At 37.9% G+C, this 18,764-nt stretch overlaps 2 protein-coding genes across 3 annotated transcripts in view; one reads left to right on the top strand and one right to left on the bottom strand.

Moving 5' to 3' along the window:
* The first annotated feature begins 1,123 nt into the window (after window positions 1-1,123).
* Window positions 1,124-4,846, top strand: LOC134791435 (ribosomal L1 domain-containing protein CG13096-like). 2 transcript variants are annotated; one of them, XM_063762456.1, is made up of 5 exons: window positions 1,124-1,582; window positions 1,865-2,003; window positions 2,669-3,095; window positions 3,448-3,610; window positions 4,725-4,846. In XM_063762456.1, exons 1-5 carry the CDS (start codon window positions 1,209-1,211, stop codon window positions 4,810-4,812), a joined length of 1,191 nt encoding a protein of 396 aa, XP_063618526.1. In that variant the 5' UTR covers window positions 1,124-1,208; the 3' UTR covers window positions 4,813-4,846. The 2 variants fall into 2 exon arrangements, with proteins under 2 accessions (XP_063618526.1, XP_063618527.1); XM_063762457.1 differs by having other exon boundaries at window positions 3,448-3,615; window positions 4,736-4,774.
* A 107-nt stretch (window positions 4,847-4,953) lies between these two features.
* Window positions 4,954-18,764, bottom strand: part of LOC134791428 (nibrin) — a 40,456-nt gene continuing 26,645 nt past the window's right edge. The window contains exon 2 of the mRNA XM_063762448.1: window positions 4,954-6,870. Within this exon, the coding sequence (XP_063618518.1) occupies window positions 4,989-6,857 (1,869 nt within the window). The 5' untranslated portion in view covers window positions 6,858-6,870 and the 3' untranslated portion in view covers window positions 4,954-4,988. The remainder of the gene's footprint in view (window positions 6,871-18,764) is intronic.

Here is an 18,764-nt window from a genome sequence, read left to right as displayed (position 1 = left end):
TGAATTTACATACAAGCAAAAATAATAACAATACATTAACCATTTTATAAATTACAACTATATGTATATGGTCTCTTAATGTCGAATTATATAAAAAAAACTTTAATAATGATATAAAAAAGCCCGCAGGGCAGCTTGTGGAGTAACGACCCCACGGACCCGAGTGCTCCCGAGAGTCGGTCATGGTCTCCATCTCCAGCTCTTTCTTTTTATGTTCATTTCTTGGTAAGCTATAAAAATGATTTAATTATTAAATTAAGATAATTTAGTTGGTTTGAAGCGGGGTAGCATGATAAAATAAGAAAATATAAATAGGCAATCATAATATATCGATATCAAAGTCGATAAATAAAGTACAACCCTAGCTGAAATGTTTACATTATTTAAGCGTAAAAATATAGTTAAATAAATCCAATCACTTCATGATCTATAACTGCACAGAAGAACCTTGCTATTTATAATGTGAAACATCCTTCAATTTCCCAGGAACATTAACAATAACCAATATTTTTCATGTAAATTATAGCGTACCTGTGTATGGTTAAAGATGGCTGATTTGGTGGTTTTCTTATGCCGCACCCTAATACACTACACACTGGCATATTCGCGACGTAATTATTCACATTTGGCTTCAATTATTTTCAATCACAAGCAAAATATTGAAAGATAATTAATAATTTTAATTTTCACCACGACTTTTTGACAGGACAAGTACCGGCTGAACTGACAGACAATGACATTTGGGTGACTAAACATGGCGGATTTTCGGCCGCATTAGGTATTTACGTATTTTCATGGAACACTTTATGTCCGTACTGAAATACTGTCACCTTTTTTTGCTATGGGTTACAGTACTGAGTAAAAACGAGATAGATATATATTTGTGTGTGTGCCGTCAAAATGGGTGCTATTTCTATAAGCAATTGTACGTATAGAACAATATGTCTTGTCCCTATTATATAGGTCTATGATATTGTCATGTGTGTTCACTGTAGGTAGGGTCTACCGCGAACCACGTTTGACGTGTTGCCTCTCTGTCGCACTTATACATTCGTACGTAAGTGTGACAAGGAAACAACACATCGAACGTGGTTCGCGGTAGGCCCTCTGTGTTCCCGAATCGAACCGAGTAAACATTAGCACGCGGTTGTTCAAATAACCTTTAATTTTATCCTATTTTGAGTTGAACTGTTATAAATTTAATTAAAATGGTGTCGATAAAGCAAACTTCTGTGAAAAAAGCTAAGCGAGATAAGATACAAAAACCTACCAAAATAGAAAAGAAAAAGGCCACAGAAGTAGTTAAGAAACCGGCCAAGAAAATATTGAAAGAAAATGTTAAGGATATTGTAAAAGCAGTAACTCCAGTCAAAGCATCAGAAGCAGTAAAAAGTAGTAAGAAAAGCAAATATGTCATGCCTTCAAAATATATTACAGAAGAGCTTGTGGTCAAGTGCCTCTCTGCTCTTCAGCAATTATCTGAGAACCACAAGAATAAAAATACTCTGCTGGAAGATGAGACTGTAATTTTTGCGGAAATACATTGCATGAAGATCCAGAACACTTCTGCGAATATAAAACTGTAAGTTATTATTATTTCAGCATTTGATATTCACTTTGGTAGTAAGATTTTTTAAAGTGTGCATTGTTGTACATTTTGAGTGTGAAGAGACTGTTGTGCGTCTTTCTGGCCAGGAAATTCTAATTGATGATGTGAATGAAAACATATTATACATTTTCTGGCCACAGATACTATAGGTACCAAGTTGTGTGGTCCATACCAAGTGGTACTTTCTGTCTGCAAACTGCACATTTATTCCTTAACATATTCTAAGGCAAGTTTTTAATAATCTTCCTTTTCTAGGGTACTCCCACACAGTACTGCAGCTTCAACGGGAGAAGTTTGTTTGATCACACCAGACCTCAAGAAAGGCAGGAAGATAGACCATGAACCTACAGTTGATCACTGGGAAGAGATCCTAAGGCAAGCTGGAATTACACAAGTATGTGGCCAAAATTATTTGATAATTTATTTATTGTAGATTTTTATGATTATTTATTAGAAGTGAAGACTTCTACATTGATTGGTTTCTCAAAATGTCACATTAATTACCCCCCCCCCCCCCCCCCTCCCCAACTCCAACAATGCCTGATAAAAAGCGCCACCGCTGTCGTGTGAATAAATAAACATGTTTCCATCTGTGTCATTCAAACGTTTTTTAACGCGCGTTGTAAAAGCGCCCATGGGAATGGGGCTAAGTAGGGGGGGGTAATTAATGTGACATTTTGAGAAACCAATCAATGTAGAAGTCTTCACTTCTAATAAAGTTAGTCTTACTAATAACTATTGTATAATGATAAATAACCAAGTTTAAGAGTTTAAACTGTAGTCCATTGTGTATGTGTAATGTAACTAAGAAGTAGTCTCTTTCAAATAACCATATATATACCCAAGGTGAAAAGTTTTGGAAAAAGTATTTTAAAGTAAGTAAGTAAATATTCTTTATTGTCTCTGTTTATTTTCTTCTTCACCCCATGAAATAAAAGAAACCTCATCTTTCTTGAAACATTCTTCACACACTCACACTGACTTTACTTTTTTCAAGAACTAGCCAAAATGGGAATTATGTTATACTATGTAACCCACGGTAAACAATATCATTTCCAGGTTAAAACAGTGCTGCCTGTGAGACAACTAAAAGTGGAATATGACCAGTTTGAACTCAAAAGAAGATTGATGACCCAGCATGACTTCATTATGGTGGACACAAGAGTTCAAAGTCATGTCTCTCATATGCTCGGGAAAATGTTTTTCAAGAAACACAACATGTTGATTCCTGTGAGAATAAATGAGAAGCGAGATCTCAAGAAACAAATTGATGTTGGTCTGCGCACTGTAATGCTGCGGCTGCCTGAAGGGACTACCTCAGTAGTTAATATAGGCCATACAGGAATGTCGCAAAAAGCTTTAAAGGAAAATATATTGTCCTTGGTGGATCAGTTGAAAGTTAGATACCCTGGAGGAGAACCTAATATCAGAGCCATTAATATTAAATTGCCAACATCAATGTCTCTTCCACTTTATCTTTCCCTGAGTAAGTAATACTTTCTAGTTCTAGAAAGTTTTTTTTTTCTTCCTTTTATCTGCAATCGGCTTTTAAGTTGTAAGTTTTAGCCATAATCAGATGTTCTGTCTTTTTTGAGGGTTTGAGAGGTATTCCATTAAAAGAAAGTTCTACTTAGAAAGTAAGAAAATTTTCAGTCAAGTTTGTTTAATCCCAGTAGGGCAAGACATGCAACTCGACATTTTCTTAGTTATGAACCGAAGTTACAAACTTTCGTCTTTCTTTGGTAAAGGAATATTTTTTTTTTGTAGTAAAATATAATTGATTAGTTACAAGAAAATAATTCTTATAATATTTATATTATTAATGATTATTCTTCTAGGGTCATCAAATGCAGTGAATACTCCAAAGCTGAAACAGAAGAAGCCCAAAAACTTCTCCATATTGGAAGATGAGTTGACAACACTTCATGATGGTGTTGTGCGAGTGGCTCCAGACGGCACAGTTAAAGTCAGAAGAGAACAGATAAACAAAAAAAATACAAGGTAATGTTGCCTACTAATATTTACACAAAATATTATTTATTTTTAAATCTATGTGAATTTAATACCTGATTAAAAAATATAGTATATTACTGTCTGATATAAGTATTAAAAATTAATAGTAGTTTGTGTTACAAGGGATCAAAATAATATATTTCCGTCAAGGGCGTACATTGAATTACAAGGGGTTCTAAAGTAGAATCCTGAGCGTAATGAGGGATTCAAGTGTTAACGCCCAAGACGAAATAATTTTGATACCGTGTGACACATACTGCTTTTCACATCAACTATGAGGAAAATAAAAAAATAAATAAATGAGGAAATTATCATGTATCACTATTTAAGCTAAAAAAAATTGTATGTAGAAATGAAAAAAAAAATGTGTCCTAGAACAGAAAAGTACAACTTTGATCCCTCCTAGCAGTGAAGAAAAGTGCCACTTTGATCCCTCCTAGCGGGGAAGAAAAAGACCTTTTTCGAATAGGTGATGTGAAAAGGTTATTTTACTAAGGCTTAGCATGAGTGCACCTAGGTTATTAATTACAAAGTAGTAGGTTGAAATACTGAGATAAGAGAGCCTTGTAGTGATTTTAGTTTGATTAGAATACTTTTGACTTTTAAATTATTATACTTGTAAGATCACAATAATGAGCGCTGGTAGCCGAGTGGATATGACGTCAGACTTTCAATCCGGAGGTCGCGGGTTCAAATCCTGGCTCGTACCAATGAGTTTTTCGGAACTTATGTACGAAATATCATTTGATATTTACCACTAGCTTTTCGGTGAAGGAAAACATCGTGAGGAAACCTGCATACATCTGCGAAGAAATTCAAAGGAGTATGTGAAGTCTCCAATCCGCATTGGGCTAGCGTGGGGACTTTAGCCCAAGCCCTCTCGCGTATGAGAGGAGGCCTGTGCCCAGCAGTGGGACGTATATAGGCTGAAATGATGATGATGATGATGAAGATCACAATGTGATGGAAAACCATATATCCAGCCAAAAGAAAATAAGCAGTTGTGTGATAAAAATATATAAAGCTTAAATGAAATCTTTTCCATTGGGTGATTAGGTTAAATTATTTTAGTACCTATCTAACAAAGGGTTTATATTTACAGTGACACAGAAGAAGAAGCAGAGGATGTAGAAGAAATGGAGGAAGATGAGGAGGGAGAAAAAGAGGAACCGGCAGAAGATTCAGACTAGTTCTTGTTTAAATTAATAAAACATTCATCTTTAATTGGTTTTTAATTTTGAACATAATAGTACAGTTAGTACAGTAACAAAACTTAATACTAAATTCTTGGAAGATACTTATCTTAAATCTTTAAATCACAAATTGAATTGTTCTTTCAGTATTTATTGCAGAACAATGTAAGAGGTCATTCAGTATCACTTGTAGTCAAACTACTTATTTCATTGACATCAAAACCTTCAGGTTTAATAATGCTCATTGATGATTTAGGTATGATTGTAACCTGCATTTTAATAGGCCACACTTTCTTGAACTTTTTGAAATTCTTTCCTTGGTCAGTATAGTCCTCAATTTTCAGTAATTCTTTCTTGACTATCAAGTCCCGTCTGACCTTTACTATAGTGGACCCTAGATCTAAGTCACTCATTCGACTGTGCAGTTCTTCCTCATCAGATTCCTCTTTCTTTAGAGCATTGGTGTTTTGTACAGTTGAAGAGTTCCCTTGAGGTGTCTCTTTACTGGTTTGAGTTCTTGTTTCAAACATTTTTTTTATAGACAGTTGCTTGGAATTAGAACTTTTAGTTGTATCCTGAACAAAGTTGAATAAATCATCATCATTTTCAGCAGTGTCTACATTTTTTCTGGCCGGTTTGAAGAAATTAAGTTTTTTCTCAGTTTCCTTAGTAGACTTTTCCGAATTAGTTGTTGGATTGATAAAATTGAAGGCATCATCATTAGATTCACTAGTGTCTAATGCCATTTTCTTATTCTGATTACCTTGTGCTTCCTCATCGGTCAACTTTCTTTTAGCACCATCAGCATTCATTGACTGGTGCATAGGGGTAGTGGCCACCTTTTTATTTAAATTCATTACATTATCAGAGATATCTTCAGTTAATTTTCTTTTGGCACTAACATTGTCAGTGTTAACCACAGTAGATGTGTTAAAACTGCTGTGTTTTGGTGTTAAACTTTCATTTATCATGACATTTTCTTTCTTGCACTGCAATCTTTGCGTTTCCTGTGTGTCTTGTGCAAGAATTTCCATCTTTTTATTGTTAGAAGTTGTTGGCTGCCTAAAGACTTCAGAAGTGAAGCTAAACTCTGGATTGCAATATTTCTCGGTCGAACAATACAATATGGCCAGGCCAATTTCTGCGTCAGCAACAGCCCTTTTACCTTTGCTGTTGAGATAGTTAATGATATCATTTAACATATTTCTTTGTGCTTGTGATTCTTGGGAGGTGTTACCAATGTTGTATTGAATTACAACAACATCAGGGCTGACAAGCATAGACTTGGTCATCTTGGATTCACTCAATAATAAGGGAGTAGCAGAGCTCTTAAGTAAAACCTGTTTATACATTTCGAGTTGTCTTCTTGAAAAGAAAATGAATGTTTTGCCAGTGAATAATTTGCTCCTTCTTTCATCAGGAAGAAACATAACATCTTCTTTGTTGATAGTTGACTCTATGACTTGCGGGGTGAAGTTTTTTGGGTTTGGCAATGTTGTGCTAACTGTAACAGCATGTAAGACATCATTCCAAAATTGAGGTGTAACTATATAGGAGCCCTGTGCCAATGCTAGAACAACTTTAATTGTTAATGTTATAGCTGGCATAGTTAGATATGTACATGTGTCATCCCAATCACTCTTTAATGAAGCGCCTATTTTGTCAAGCACTATTCTTAAATTATGAAGATTCTCTCCCTTCAAAGTTGAGGTGCACGTCACATGTTTGATTTCCTGAACTGTCCAAACACTATTGAGTTTTCCAAATCTTACTACATCGTTGTGCTTAATCTGCACCTTGGAAGTTACTCCTAATCTTTCACTGGTTTGATTCAAGAAGGTCCCGTACCGGGAACCCAAGTCTTGTAAGTATAAATTGTCCTGAACTATTGAGAGACATGCATGTTTTCTACTTATCGAGGCGTCTTCAATAACTGCAAAACTTCCACATTGAGAATCCAAAGTTCTGCCTACTGTTACATTGTTGCCTTCAACTACAATATATATCACTCTAGAATCAATCTGAGATATTAAACACCACATTTTCTTTTGTTTTCTTGTAATTCAATCTAGCATAACAACAACAGTACGATTACGAACTCAATCGAGTCGGGAACAAGCGGCGGAAGCTGGTACGGACCACAGAACACATAATGAGCCGGCAAATGCAAACCACAGGCAAGATAAAGTTTTAAGTCCCCTATAGACCGTCAATGTAAAGGGCTCCACAGACCTTTTCGATTTATCAGCAAAAACTAGTGAAATAGAGCGATAAGTTAGAATGAGACAACGTATCGCAAAAGATATACGCGAGAATCGAAATTTTATTATCTGCCCCATACGTAGTATCTTCTTTAATAGTTTGTGTCTGTTTCTATAGACTATCGCTCTTGCTTAAAATTCAAGCGTTAAGTAGCTAACACACTACCGCACCGCACCAAGGTAATTGTGGGACGCACCCATAAGTAAGAGGGAGAAAGAGATATCTCTTTCTCGCTCTCAGGTTGCGACGCACCAAGGTCGCGGTGCGGTGCGGTGCGATAGTGTGTTACCACTTTTAGAAAGAGATATCGCTTTCTCGCTCTTACTTATGGGTGCGTCGCACAATGACCTTGGTGCGGTGCGATAGTCTGTTACCACTATTAAGCCCCCCATTCACACTCCTACCTAGTAGTCCGCCTCGTTGGGTAGGATTGTGTATGGGGGTCGCGGACTACGTGCCGTGCTACAAACCCAAGTAGGATGCCTCTTGGGTCCTACAAATCCTGCAAGCCCCGCCCACCGCTGTAGTCCGCCGCAAGTCCGCCGCGTAGGATTGTGTGTGGGTTGTCGTCCTACGTTGCGGACTACCGTGTTTGACGTATGACAACAGTGCGCCATTTTTTGCAATTTATAAAGAAAATCGCTGTTTTTGGGACCAGAAATCACCCAATCACTCCAACAAACAATGGAGGAATAGGCATTGCAATAATTATTATCAATAGTTAAGAAATATGACGCTCTCTGGCGAATTTTTAGCAGTTTCTTTTCCCACACTCTTTTTTATTTTTATCCAATAACAAGAAAATACATAGCAGAAGAGCTATTTTCTTTTTTTTTTAATTGCACGTAACATTTTCAAGAGTAAGTAGACCGACACTTGTGAGAAACGAAGCAGTACTGGTGATGGACTGCAAAACTGTACCGTGTGTGAGCTATTTCTTGCTCCGTAGTCCTGCAAGGCGTACTACAATGTAGGAGGGTGTGTGAGCTATATCCTACGCCGTAGTCCTGCGAGGCGGACTACAAGGTAGGAGTGTGAATGGGGGGCTTTAGAGATGCATAAAAAAGTAGTAACAGACTATCGCACCGAACCGCGACCTTGGTGCGGTGCGGCGCATTTATCGATAGTGTGTAAGCTTCCATCGCACATAATTATTATTAATAGCGGTGCGGTGGGCATGCACGTCGCACCAACTGACAGGTAATAATAATACTGGTGCGCTCCGCACCAATTTCCCTAGTGTGTAAGCTGCATCGCACCGTTTGACAGCTGTCATTTTCAAATTATGACAGTGGAATAATAATACTGGTGCGCTCTGCACCAATTTCCAATTTCCCTAGCCCCACATTCACACTCCTAGAAAGCTATAGCTCACACACCATCCTACGTTGTAGTCCGCCTCGCAGGACTACGGAGCAAGAAATAGCTCACACACGGTACTGTTTTGCCGTCCATCACCAGTACTGCTTCGTTTCTCACAAGTGTCGGTCTACTTACTCTTGAAAATGTTACGTGCAATTAAAAAAAAAGAAAATAGCTCTTCTGCTATGTATTTTCTTGTTATTGGATATAAATAAAAAAGAGCGTGGGAAAAGAAACTGCTAAAAATTCGCAAGAGAGCGTCATATTTCTTAAGTATTGGTAATAATTGTTGCAATGCCTATTCCTCCATTGTTTGTTGGAGTGATTGGGTGATTTCTGGTCCCAAAAACAGCGATTTCCTTTATAAATTTCAAAAAAATGGCTCGCACTGTTGTCATACGTCAAACACGGTAGTCCGCAACGTAGGACGACAAGCCACACACAATCCTACGCGGCGGACTACAGCGGTGGGCGGGGCTTGTAGGATTTGTAGGACCCAGGTGGCATCCTACTTGGGTTTGTAGGACGGCTCGTAGTCCGCAACCCCCATACACAATCCTACCCAACGAGGCGGACTACGAGGCGGACTACAAGGTAGGAGTGTGAATGGGGGGCTTAAGCTCCATCGCACCGATTGACAGCTGTCATTTTCAAATTATGATAGTGGACGGCAATGTAGCCAGTCGATGAAATAACAAAAATGCGGAAGCAGTGCTTTGAAAAAACACAGATTTTTTAAGATTTTCATGGAAAAAGGTGCATTATATTACCTCACGCCCTTCATCTACCTCTAAAAAAGCGGAACCACATTAATTTATATTCAATATTAATTAAAGGATTCCATTGCAAAAATTCGTTGAAAACCATGATAATATGGGACACTTGGCAACACTGGCGCACGTGTGCGGCAGTCTGTAAGCCAGGATCGCACCGTTTTGACGGTTCGGTGCGATAGTGTGGAAGCCCACGCCAGTCTCGGAGTAATTAACAATGGAGCCGCCATGTCTAAAATTTTCGGTACAAAATAGTCTGCCGTTTTTTGCGGGGGAGGGGCACATCAAATGTATAGGTACGTCATGTCAGATAAACGTCAGTCCATACATATGGTTGACATGTGGTTGACCATTGGCCGCCTTTTTTCGACAGAGGGGAACGCCTGTTAATGGCGGCTCCATTGTTAATTACTCCGAGACGCCAGTACTAGCTATTCCTAGAAACGCTCCAAGGTCGCGTGCGGTGCGATAGTGTGTTACGGCCTTAAAGACGAACGAATGAAAAAGTGGTTGAATACCAAATTGTATAATAGTGCTATTTATATAAGGCGGGCCTGTTCCATCGAGTGGAAGGTGGTTCACCGAACGTCCGTTAAGGACGCAGCTATAAGTGAGAGCGAGAAAAGAGATATTTTGACTAGACCAAGGTCACGATCCTGTACGCTCGTCTGCAATGGCTTTAAAACGCGACACAAAACAATAATTTAATTCTAGTTCATTAATATTTGAATAGCTTAATTTATCGTGAAGTATTATTATCATATTGTTATACTCTTTATTTATTTTTCGTCTTAAGTTAGGTATTTTTATAATATGAATATAAAAGTAAAATATACAAACACTTACAAAACAATAAAAAATACATATAAACACATTATAAAAAAACCTAACCTAGGGTGCCGCCGGCAGCGGGGCAGGGCCCAAGCTGCCGGTGGTCAGGGCCGCAGAGTGAGGAACCGACGTATTATACGCGACGTGTCCAAAATTACCGCCTTCTGCATCTGACCCTTGATCCAACCACCCAGCGAGAGTCTCTCTAGGTGTTGGTCGAGACTCTTCGCTATGAGACCGTTCGCTGACACGACTATCGGAACAATGATCGTCGAGTCAACATCCCACATGGCGGTAATCTCATGAGCTAAGTCTAGGTACTTGCTGGACTTGTCCTTCTCGGCCTTCACGAGATTCTCATCATGGGGGATGGTGACGTCGACGAGCACAGTCCGGCGCTGCGATTTGAATTTTTTTTTAATTTGAATTCAATCATATTTATTATTATATAAATGAATGGAAAAATTGCACGCATTTGAATTTACCGCTTCTAAACGTCAATGCTGTGACTGTCATACATTACATAATTATCAAAAATCTGTTTATTCATTTATTTAATTAATTTAAACATACTTGGTCTATGTTTTATTGAGTAAAATACGAATATAGGTAGGTAGAAGAGTTAAGAAGTGTCCGTATTCTTCGCGTTTGATATATGTGCCGTGGCAGATGTATCTACATATTGCCAATATTGCCATCACTGAGATGAGCACTTGAGCCTTGAAAAAGTGGGAATTACCTATATGAAATCGGTGCAACTTCATCAGGTTCTTCGTGGTCACAAAGGGTCGTAGTTAGCTACAGCCTAACAGCGAAGCGGAGCGAGGTAAGATTTTTTTCCTTTTTTATTTGCAAGTCGTACTACCTACCATACCTACTTTTGAAGCAATTAACATAAAACAAAACATAAGGTCACTGTGGGTAAGTCCGTCTACAAGGCAAGTCCGTCAACACGTTATAACTTTTGAATTTGAAGGCGTATGCGACTTTGGAGTCCAGTCGATTAACCAGTTTTTCGCGCTAGTTCCGTCTCTGTAAAACAGATGGCGCTGTGACCACCAACTTCAGAGCAATCCGCCTCAATAAGTCATTTCGTGTTTTGAACTCGAAGTCATAGTGCGACAGCCGTTCGAAAAAAAATTGTTAAAAATAGTTTTTGACAAGATTGTGCATCAGAAAGTAACTACGTAGGTAGCATAAGAACCAGCTGTCTTTATTCTATTTTTAAAATATCAAAAATTAGCTTAGTTTTGTAATTATACGTTTCACAATTTATCATATTAAAATTTGACTAAGTTGGAAAGTCCGTCTATTATGTCTGTTAGGGCATTGCAAATAAATCTTACTTCTAGGTAGTTTATGAACATTAGAACTAAGCCTAATTTTAAATTTAATTAAAACATTTTCTTAACTTATTTCTACTAACAATTAAATAGTTGTACCTATATTATTATTTACACAGGGGATTAGTATTAGTACCTGGTACTCATAATTACAAAAAGAAGCTATCTTCCATGAACTCTTGGACGGAATAGTATGCCTTCTCTATTAATAATAATTTTAATTTTGATGTGAATGAATTTAGATTTTCTATGTTTCTGATATTATTAGGCAGTTTATTGTAGATGTGGATGGCCCTGAAATAAGGGCCTTTTTTGTAGATGTCTAAAATTGGTTCCGGAGGGACGAGCTTATTATTTCTACGTGCGCTTTTACAATATTCAAATAATTTTATATTCTTTCTGACAAAAATTGAAATTTCTAGAATGTACAAAGAGTGAAGAGTCAGAATTTGGAGGTTGGTGAAATGTTTCTTGCAACTGTCGATTTGTTGTATATTAATTAGTATGCGGACACATTTTTTTTGGGCTATAAAGAGATCGTGAACGTCACTGCTATGGCCCCATAATATAATACCGTAACGAAGCCAAGCTTGAGCGTATGAGTGATATGCGGACAAGGCGCACTCAATATGTGTGTTTGCCTTTAGGATGCTCAGGGCAAAAAGGAAAGAAGATAGTTTTGATTTTAATTTTGATATGTGGTTTTTCCAGTTGATATGGGTGTCAAGAGTTATCCCTAATAGAGTGCAGTCTGTGTCTTCTTTTATTTTTAGATCCTTCAACAGCGGTGTTAAATCGGTAGGTTTTTTCTGGTAGGGCCTGAATTGTATTATCTTTGTTTTGTTTGTATTTATTACTAAATTGTGTTCCTGTAACCAGTCAGAGATATTTGTGAATGTTTCTTTAATGTGCGAGTAGTCATTGGAGTCGTTGTCATGTCTAAACAGGAGGGTAACGTCGTCAGCAAATATGATAGATTTGTGGTTGGTAATTTTAGGAAGATCGTTAATATAAATTAGAAATAGCAAACATCCTAATACACTACCTTGGGGGATAGAGCTATTAATAGTGTGCCAGTTAGATTGCGGTTTTATTAGTTTGTCGGAGTCTTTACAGTGGTGGTCTATTTGTACAAACTGCTGTCTATTGTTAAGATATGATTTTAGCCAATTATGAGCATTGCCGCGAATTCCCATTTCATACAGTTTGGTGAGTAATATAGGGTGAGAGACCCTGTCGTACGCCTTGGACATGTCCAACATAAGACCAATAGCGTAGTTTTTAGTTTTAAGGTGTTCCAGTATTCCTTGGATAAATGTGTAGACTGCTAAGGTGGATGATCGACTTTGGCGGAAGGCAAATTGGTTCTCTTCTAATAGGTTGAACTTTTCTAGAAAGTTATAAATTCGGTCTGCCATACATCTTTCAAATATTTTTGAGATTGTGGGTAGGAGAGCGATTGGTCTGTAGTCAGCAAGATTATGCTGTATTCCGCCCTTTTTTAAAATTGGTTTTATAGCTGCTATTTTTAACTTGTCGGGAAAACAACATTCATGGAAGGACTGGTTAATTAATAATGTGATTGGTGATGTTAGTTCGTCGTTACATGCTTTTATTAAAATTGGGGGTATCTCGTCAAAGCCGCAAGTGTATTGCCGTGGAACGTCACATATCTTTACTATTTCATATCTAATGAATCTCTAATTCATTTCCCGAATCCCGCCGTTAGTTACGTAATGTGCTTATTATAGCACAAGCTGTCGTAATAAGGCACCATACAGTAGCGGAAAAAAATCAATCAATGCAATGCAATGCAATGCAATGCAATGCAATGCAATGCAATACAATACAATACAATACAATACCATTTATTTCTCTCATATAAGTTTACAGTAGTTAATTATAAATTTAAAGAAGTAAAACTCAAATACAGTGACAACAAAACAAATAGAAATATAGAGCAGATAGGAAAACAAATACAAATAGCGGCATAGCCTTAGACAAAGGTAAAAATTTAATATTAACTATCAAGTTCAGTATGGTTTAGAGCAGACATGGTGGCTTTGATAAATTTCCCCAACCTGTCAGTGAATAAGTCGGCATCCGGGACCTGGGTGAGTATATTATTTATTAGAGAGATGGCTCGGGCGGTGGGCGCGTTTGCGGCATGCACAGTGCGTGTCTCAGGGCTCGCCAGGAGGCGCCGGCAACGCCGTGCGGGGCGCGCGCCGCCAGTACTCGCAGCTTCCAAACGGAAGCTCGGCGTGGGAACTGCTAGACCCACACGGCCCAAAATAGTGGGATTGTCGATCCCGCCATGGATCAGGGAATGGTAATGCACTATTAACATCAGGTTTCGTCTGAGCTCCAAAGGGGGCCCCGTGTGCCCTCATGGTAAAGACGGTACTGCCTACTTAAGTATATACCTATCATGTGAGCTTGACGGTAAATACAACCTACTGGAAACAGTGGAAATCTACGTTATTCAATTCACAACGCTGAGCTTGTCGCCTCTGGCGAACCGCGTACCAGTTATATGTAGACCTACCTTATGTTCTCCAACTTTATTGCTTTATTTATGCCATGGGTTGCCAACCTTTTTCGTCGACCCCCAATGCTGACAAAGCTCTTGCTTTAAATTTACGAGTAGGTATAAAAAGTAAGAAAGGTCTCCATTATTGGTCAAACTTTGTGCCCTCTTATTTTTGTTGATTTTCGGTCACAACTCGGAAATCACATTATCGGTATTTGTATTGATGTTCTATTTGTTTTCGGAATGTAGCACCCTTGGAGTTACAGGCGTCCATAGGCTACAGACGTTACGGCGATAGCTTACCATCAGGCTCTCTGTTCGCTTGTTTGCCACTGATGTGGTATTCATGTCGCTAACATTAGGGAAAACCTTTGTTCTGTGTCTCTTACTCGTATACTTACGGGTTATAGGAGACGAATGCTCTCCTGTGCTCGTAATAACAACTGGATAGAGTGAGAAGTTTACTCGACTGTAAGTATCCCCGGGGTATCTCTGTGAGACGCCGCCGGAGGCTGGACGCTCTTTGTCTTCCTCACTGAGACTTTCAATTTCAAATTTTGAGGCATCTTGTTTGTGAACGTTTTGAATATTACAAAGAAAACTTGCTAACCGTTTTATTGACACTGTAAGGTTTTTAAAAATGTACTTTTCTTGTAAGCACTGTGAAATGTAAACTCGCTCAAATCTACTCGTAGTGGGGCCACTGTGAAGTTGCGATTCTCCAACATTTTTTCGGAATCTATAACCCTAAAGTTTCTTGGAAAGCTTTAAAGAATTCCGCTTTTAGAATTGATAAAAGGATAAAGTGTGTTTATTAAGGCCCGCCTTTTGAATCCTTTGTCAGGAAACTTGGTAGTAAACACAAACGGGGTCGCTGATACGATAATAATTGGAGCTGTCGGTTCTAGTGACAAATGCTATCCATCCGATCGAGGCTTCGAGTGCGCTCGCTGACAGATCAATTTGATGGAGGACACGCTAAGGTTTAAAAATATCACGAGAAAAGCTTATGCGATGAGGTGATTATGTTGCATAATTTTTTATTATGGCACCATTTAAATGTAGTATTTATCAAATAAAACAGAGTAGGTATTTTTATTCTCCCAAAAATTACAGTCGACGTATGTCTCTCTGTTAGTAACTCACTGTAGGTCGTCCTTTTTTATTTCACTGATTTTCCAATACGTTCTAATACACGTACATATATCTACCTACTTGTATTAGAACGTATTGGAAAATCCGTGAAATATACTGCGTCAAGCAAATCTTGTCAGTAGAAAAAGGCGGCAAATTTGAAAAATCGCGGGCTAGCAACACTGTGTTCGAATAATTCCAAAATCGCGTGTCGTCTGTGCTTTATCTGTGGCCAACTTGTTTGTTGACATTCTGAATCGTTTTCATTTCAAGAGATATTTCTGCTGTGACCTGTGATATTTTCTGATATTTAATAAGATTGTGCATTACCTTAAGCAAAGCTAAGCCTGCAATGTATAATCATACTCGTTGATAGTAAACATTACTAAAATTTTAGGTTATGACAACTACTGGAAGAACATGGGAAGAACTTGGGAACTTTTAAGATTATGTGCAGTTTTTTTTGTTTTAGGGTTAAAAGGCATAAATAAAATTAAAACGTATGCCTAAATCTATCCAATAAGACCACACATTGTGTCCTGGAAACTGTCCATAGGCCCACATATCTTACTATTTTCAGCGACTGATTCGACTACATAATTTACAAAGGTAAACTTTTAAAACAGTATTAAGAACTTTGATTATATCGCCGTTCTTTCGCAACATTACCTAATCCTTACATATGTTTATTTCAGGATTAAATCTCGCTCAATATGAGGCATTCGTAGTAGGTAGTTTCTCTTCAGAAGTTCAGTCAGACAATACTTACCTACGGCGATTTATATACGTGTACAGCGCAACCAAGACGAAATATAAATTTATTATTTAAAAATGTAACAAAAATATTGAGAGCTTAAATATTGATGGAATAGATTATTCTTGTATAAGTTGTCCTTATGTTAGTCATCAAGAAAATATATTATTTAGGCTAATTTGTTTCATGCTCTCAGCTACTGCACATATATACCTATGGGAAATCCTAGTTTATACTTGCTGAAACAGGTACAGTCAGCAGCAAAAGTTACTAAGCGGGCCAGGTGTTCAAAATGATCTTGACACGACTTTATTATTAAGAGAATAAGAGTGTGTCAAGGTAATTTTGACTACCTGGCCCGCTTAGTAACTTTTGCTGCTGACTGTACCTATGTATTTTTTTAAAAGAAGTTTTAAGTCGCTTTACATACCTGTTTGTTCAATAAAAGAAAATAATGTAGTCAGCATTCATATGGAGCACTAGACCCAGTGTAGGTATAATTTTAGAAAAGTATTTTCACATTTCCAAAATGACAAGTCTTGAATAGCCTAATGTGCAATTTTAATAAAATTTCCTAACAGTATTTTTTATTTTTATTATACAATATTATAATTGTGTTATATTTCTCAAACATATTTCCTAAACTTTAGCCGGGCAAACACAACTAGCCAGTTAGTCAGATCCAAGAAAATTATACTCATAGCTTTAGCATAAGACAAAGAGTATGATTCCCTCTGTCTTTAGACAGTCAGTCCTGGGCCAAACTACATAAAGAATCTATTTTATGCCTGCCACAGAACCCTACAAATTATAAATTGAATAGAAGAATAGAATTTCTTAGCACCATGAAATAAAATAGGTACCAAGGGTTAAATTAGACAAATTATTGTTAAACTAAACTAAAAATATTTAGTTTACCCAAGAAATGTTTATTGTAAGTTAATTAGACTCCTTATGTTTAGAAACTTAAATTACACATTTTGTAACAAATCTGTTTTATGCTTAAGATGCAATAGATGACTACAGAGTATTATGATATGATGCTTGGTTGAAGTGACCAGGTAACCTTGGTAACTTCATATTTTTTCAATGAATGCCCTGAATTAAAGTGTAGGTAAGTTAAAGTGACCCTTATCTTCTCTTACATTTAAATTAAACTAGATGAAAACCCGGCTTCGCTCGGGTAAAATAAATAATAATAATAGATACTAATTTTGAATTGAGTAATTATTTACTTTTAGACTTCAAACCTTCATCATGGCGGTTACATACCTATCTCATCTCAGAAAACTTTAAATCCGTAACATACAGTTATAACTCTAAGAACTTACTATTTCGATATATCTAAAAACAAATATGTAATTAAAAAACCTAACCTAACCCACTTTTCTGGTAACAGTTCGGTTCTGTAAGGGTCGCAGTTCTAACCTAACCTAACCCACTTCTGGTTGCAGTTTGGTTCTATAAGGATTACAGCTCTAACCTGACCCACTGTTCTGATCGCAGATCGGTTCTGTAAAAGCCGCATTTATAACCTAACCCACTTTCCAATCTCAAAAGAGGGAACCCTTTTGTACCTACCCTTCATGGCACTAAAATAAAAGTACATATGGAAATTATGACTACGATTTCATTCTTTAATATTAAAGCCTGTCCGTTAAATATTAAATTCGATTACAAAAAAAAATAAACAAAAACTGGATAAGTGCGAGTCGGACTCGCCCACCGAGGAGGGTTCCGTACTTTTTAGTATACGGCAACAGAAATACATCATCTGTGAAAATTTCAACAGTCTAGCTATCACGGTTCATAAGATACAGCCTGGTGACAGACAGACAGATGGACAGTGGAGTAAACTGAAATAAAGGTTCCGTCACACAGGCGCGTTTTCCAGGCGGGGCGTGAGCGTTTTATATGAAAAAGCGGCGCGCCCCGCTCATGCGCCGCCCGCAAAACGCGCCTGTGTGACGGAGCCTTAAATGTCATATACTAAGAAAACCGGCTAAGTGCGAGTCGGACTCGCGCACGAAGGGTTCCATACTTTTTAGTATTTGGTCTTATAGCGGCAACAGAAATACATCATCTGTGAAAATTTCAACTGCCTAGCTACCTATCACGTTTCATGAGATACAACCTGATGACATACAGACGGACAGAGGAGTCTTAGTAATAGGGTCCCGTTTTTACCCTTCGGGTATGGAACCCTAATAAGAGTGTATAGATTTGTAACCCGTCAGCAATGTAAGTCCCTTGGAGATGCAGAGATCTAGTCTAAAGTCCCACTTACCATCGGCACTAACAGCTTTGTATGCTTGTTTGCCACCAACATGGCATTTTAAAACATATGAATAAAAACTTACTCATTTCATTTGTCATAATATCCAGTCTAGCATTGGCCCCGGTTAAATATTTATTTAATTTTTTTTTAGTATTTGTTGTTATAGCGGCAACATAAATACATCATTTGTGAAAATTTCTACTGTCTAGTTATCACGGTTCATGAGATCATGGTGACAGACAGACGGATGGACAGATGGACAGCGGAGCCTTAGTAATAGGGTCCCGTTATTACCCTTTGGGTATGGAACCCTAAAAAGTGATCATGGCCTCCAGTGCCCCAGGCTGGAATCGAACCAGCATCCCCTGCTATAGCAGCAGGTGCCTGTGCCATTCGGCCACCGGGCCCCAGCGGCATAGGTCGAATTTTTCCAAGTATATGCACTACTAACTGAAGGCTTATGGTGCCCCCTGGCCATCCCTGAGCCTAAATTAAATATTTTCTGAAAATAATTTGTTTTGTGTTAATAGGACAGTGAAGTCTTAGTCCCGTCCCATTGCCCTCCCCGTCCCGTCTCCCGGGGGGTCCCGTATTTACCTTTTGTGTACAGAACTCTAAAAATCAACCTTGTTTACTATGTACTAAGCTTCACTATGACTCTGAAATTTTAGCAGTATAT

The sequence above is a fragment of the Cydia splendana genome, chromosome 6 (assembly GCF_910591565.1).
Source record: "Cydia splendana chromosome 6, ilCydSple1.2, whole genome shotgun sequence".
NCBI classification, from domain to species: domain Eukaryota; kingdom Metazoa; phylum Arthropoda; class Insecta; order Lepidoptera; family Tortricidae; genus Cydia; species Cydia splendana.
This window is presented reverse-complemented; position numbering and strand designations above follow the sequence as displayed.